Below are 3,380 nucleotides of genomic sequence, written 5' to 3' on the forward strand. Positions count from 1 at the left end.
CTCGTTACTAAAACCTAAAACCGAAAAAAGGATTAATTTTTTTCTTCTTTCCCCCCTCCCCTCACGTGAATTAAAAAAAGGAGGAAAAAAAAGGGGGAAACTTACTAATCCTGATCTTCTATTGAGATCAATTCCTGGTGGTCCAAAACCATAAGTAAATAAAGAAATAAAAAGAATAACAACTTGTACGGTTGTAACCCAATAAGTAAAATAAGGTCTATAATCATCTAAATCATCCAGTTGTTCTTTAATACGTGCTTGATTGGACACCGATTTTTTCATTTTTCTCCTGTAATTTATTTTGATACGACATTTTGGTTAGTAAAACCTTTAAAATATACAAATATTTTCGTTAAAAAAGAAAAATTTTTACCCAAAAAGACGTCCTAATATTCCCATTCCATACTGTCGCCTGTTGGAATTATCAAATGCTCTACCCAAAAAGTTACTATCTATACGAGAACTTCCTACTTCTGGTCCGGCAGTACCTGGACTATCTCTTCCTCTCTGCCAACTTTGAGCTCTGAAAAAAATAAAATAAAAAGGTTTGAAATTAATTAAATTTTATTATGGAAGGAAATTATTCATGTAAAATATTTTACCTTTGATTACTACTTCTTGAAGGAATTTGAGCTTCCCTGATCGGATGTACAGTAAGGGCCTGATTTGAACTGCTTCCAAAATCACCTCCAGCTCTACTGTCTATTTCATCTTGTGCTGGAGATGCAACCGTTTCATCCCTTGAAGGTCTAGAAGCACTGAAAAATACTTCATTTGAAGATAATGACTGTGGTCTTTGAACTTGAGGCACCATTGGTACATCTGACGGAGCATAACTTCTTGACCAATGTCGTGATCTTTCTGGAGTTCTTGGTCTGCGGCGTGTTAAAGTCTTTAAAAAAAAAAAAACACATTTTCGAGTATAAATGTTTATTTTAACATTTAAAAAAATTTTTTTTATTTTTTTTTGAACTTTACAGTAACTAAATAAGCAATTCCACGATAAGTCATTTGGAAAACTGATGGTTTTTTGTAAGCTGATATATTTAGCCATTCTGAACCAGCATCAGTTTCATCTCTTTCATCAGGAAGAATATCTGGCCTAGATCCATAACCATCTCTCGACTGAAATCATAGAATTTTTATATAATAATAATAAATTTAAAAATCAATATTTAATAAGTGAAAAAGGAAATAGTTACCTGAGAATAAAGATAATTAAAAGAATCCCTGAAAGATCTAGGCAGAGGTATGTCATCCTTTAATGATCCATATTTCCTTAAGGCTAATCTTTTCCTTCTTTCGATCCATTTTTCTTGCTGAGCAGCTTCAATTCTTTCATTCACACCGAAAAAACTAATGGTTTCTTGCTTCATGTATCTTAAATATTAAATAAATGTATTTAGAATTAGATGTCATGTATGAAGATAATAATTTTTAAAATTTATTCAATGTTTTAATAAAATCGTTTAAATTATTAAGATGAATCATTAATATGTACTTACTTTTTAGCTTGTGAATATAATGACCTAGGTCTTGAATCAGATCTTGATTGATTTTGTCTGGTTGCTGATTCAGAGGAAGATGATTGCTCCATTTTAAGTAGATGACACCTTGGTTGTTCGCTTTTAGTTGGAGAACTAACATGACTAGATGCTGTAACAAGGAAATAAAATACCAAAAATTTATTTTAAAACAATTATGCAGTTGCAACATGTAACATAACACAAACTAAATAAATATTAATTAATGAAAACTATGTTAATAAAAAGAGAGTAATGTTTACTAATGTAATGAAAAAATAATTATTTCAAGGTAGATTTATATTGAATAAAATTTTTTTCACTAAAATTAAAAATTTATTTTGATAAAAAAGGAAGATTATACGCAAATACAAAAAAAAAAAAAAAATCTTTTTTAATATTGAATTTAACGCTGACGTTATTTTACAATTTAACAAATAATAAAATTATGCCAAATTAATTAATTTCGAAAACTTTGTTTAAATTATATGTGTGGCAAATAAATTTGTGGGGGAATTTTGTGTCGAATAAAACTAAAATTGTTTGTGTAAAATACGGATTATCAAGAGATTTTTTTCTTTTTAGAAATTGCGTTTACGTTTACAAACACTTAAAAAAAAAACAGACGCCATTGAAAATAAAACGATTACGATAATTATTTGAAAATTTATACCTTTTATTTATTTTTACAATTATTACGAAAACTTTAATATAACTAACTTAGTTTTTCATTTTAATTTTAATAATTAAATATATTGATTTGACTTTTAATTAAATAAATAAATAATAATAATTCAAAAATAAAAATAATTAATAAACATGTTTTTTTAATAATAACAAGACTCGGTTAATTGTTTTTCAAATAATTTATTTTTTAAAGAAGGCGGTGGATGAAATATTTCAAATATATCCGTTATTATGCTCGTGGTAGTAGTTTGGATTGTAAATAATAACGGTTTTAAAATCTAATATTATGGTTTATAAAATATAAAACTGAAAATTTTATTAATTGTACAAAAAAGTATTAATTTAAACCTATATATATTACAATTTATAACAAGTAATAATTTCATAGCATTGAGTTATGAATGTTGTCTTTAATTTCATAAAACTAAAAAACAGTTTCGTTTATCAAAGTGAAAAAATTATTTAAGAAAATAATAATAATAATAATAAAATACCCGGTTATTTTTTTTTTTTTTTTCATAACTTTTTCCTTTCTATTTTTTTTTTTTATAAAAAACTTCATCAAGTTTTTTTTTTTTTTTAATGATTTCTTTTGTCTTTATTTTTCTCAACGGTTTTTACATTTAAAAAATGATTTCTTCATCTTGGTTTATTTATTTATTTTTTTTTTGAAAAAGAAAACTTTTGTTTTAAATTCCTATTCAAGTACTTTATTAATCTTAAAAAAAGTTCTTTTGTAAAAAAAAATTTTTTTTTATTAAAAAGAAAGAGAAAAAAAAAATTATTTTTTAGGGGGTTTGCTTTGGAGACCATTAAAATTAATATAATAAAAATCAAATGAAGTTAATTTTTTTTTTTTTTTTAAATTTTCCCAACACGATCCTTTCAAATACGTTTGATCAAATCATTAAAACAATAAAAAAAATTGTTTGCATTTGACAAAAATTGAAAAAAAATTGGGCATTGAATTGTAAATGAATGATTATCAAATTCATTATCAATGTCAAATACATAATAATGTTATTCAAAGTTTAACAAAAAAAAAAAAAAAAAAGTTTGAATTTTGAAAAATTGACACAAATTTTACATATTTTCTCTCTCACACAATTGTCACTTTTTTTTTTTCTCCTACTTTTATTTTCTAAATTTTTTTTTTTTTTATGTCATAAT

General features: G+C 24.7%; 1 protein-coding gene across 1 annotated transcript in view; it reads right to left on the reverse strand.

Annotated features, from left to right (window-relative positions):
• Positions 1-1,597, reverse strand: part of Phum_PHUM325470 (rhomboid, putative) — a gene marked incomplete at both ends in the record, with an annotated part of 3,471 nt that extends 1,874 nt beyond the window's left edge. Inside the window, 6 exons of the mRNA XM_002427472.1 lie at positions 106-289; positions 374-514; positions 603-892; positions 979-1,125; positions 1,203-1,380; positions 1,506-1,597. Coding sequence (XP_002427517.1) covers positions 106-289; positions 374-514; positions 603-892; positions 979-1,125; positions 1,203-1,380; positions 1,506-1,597 — 1,032 coding nt within the window. The remainder of the gene's footprint in view (positions 1-105; positions 290-373; positions 515-602; positions 893-978; positions 1,126-1,202; positions 1,381-1,505) is intronic.
• Positions 1,598-3,380: the final 1,783 nt, after the last annotated feature.

The sequence above is a fragment of the Pediculus humanus genome, genomic scaffold (genome assembly GCF_000006295.1).
Source record: "Pediculus humanus corporis 1103172107734 genomic scaffold, whole genome shotgun sequence".
Taxonomy (NCBI): Eukaryota; Metazoa; Arthropoda; class Insecta; order Psocodea; family Pediculidae; genus Pediculus; species Pediculus humanus.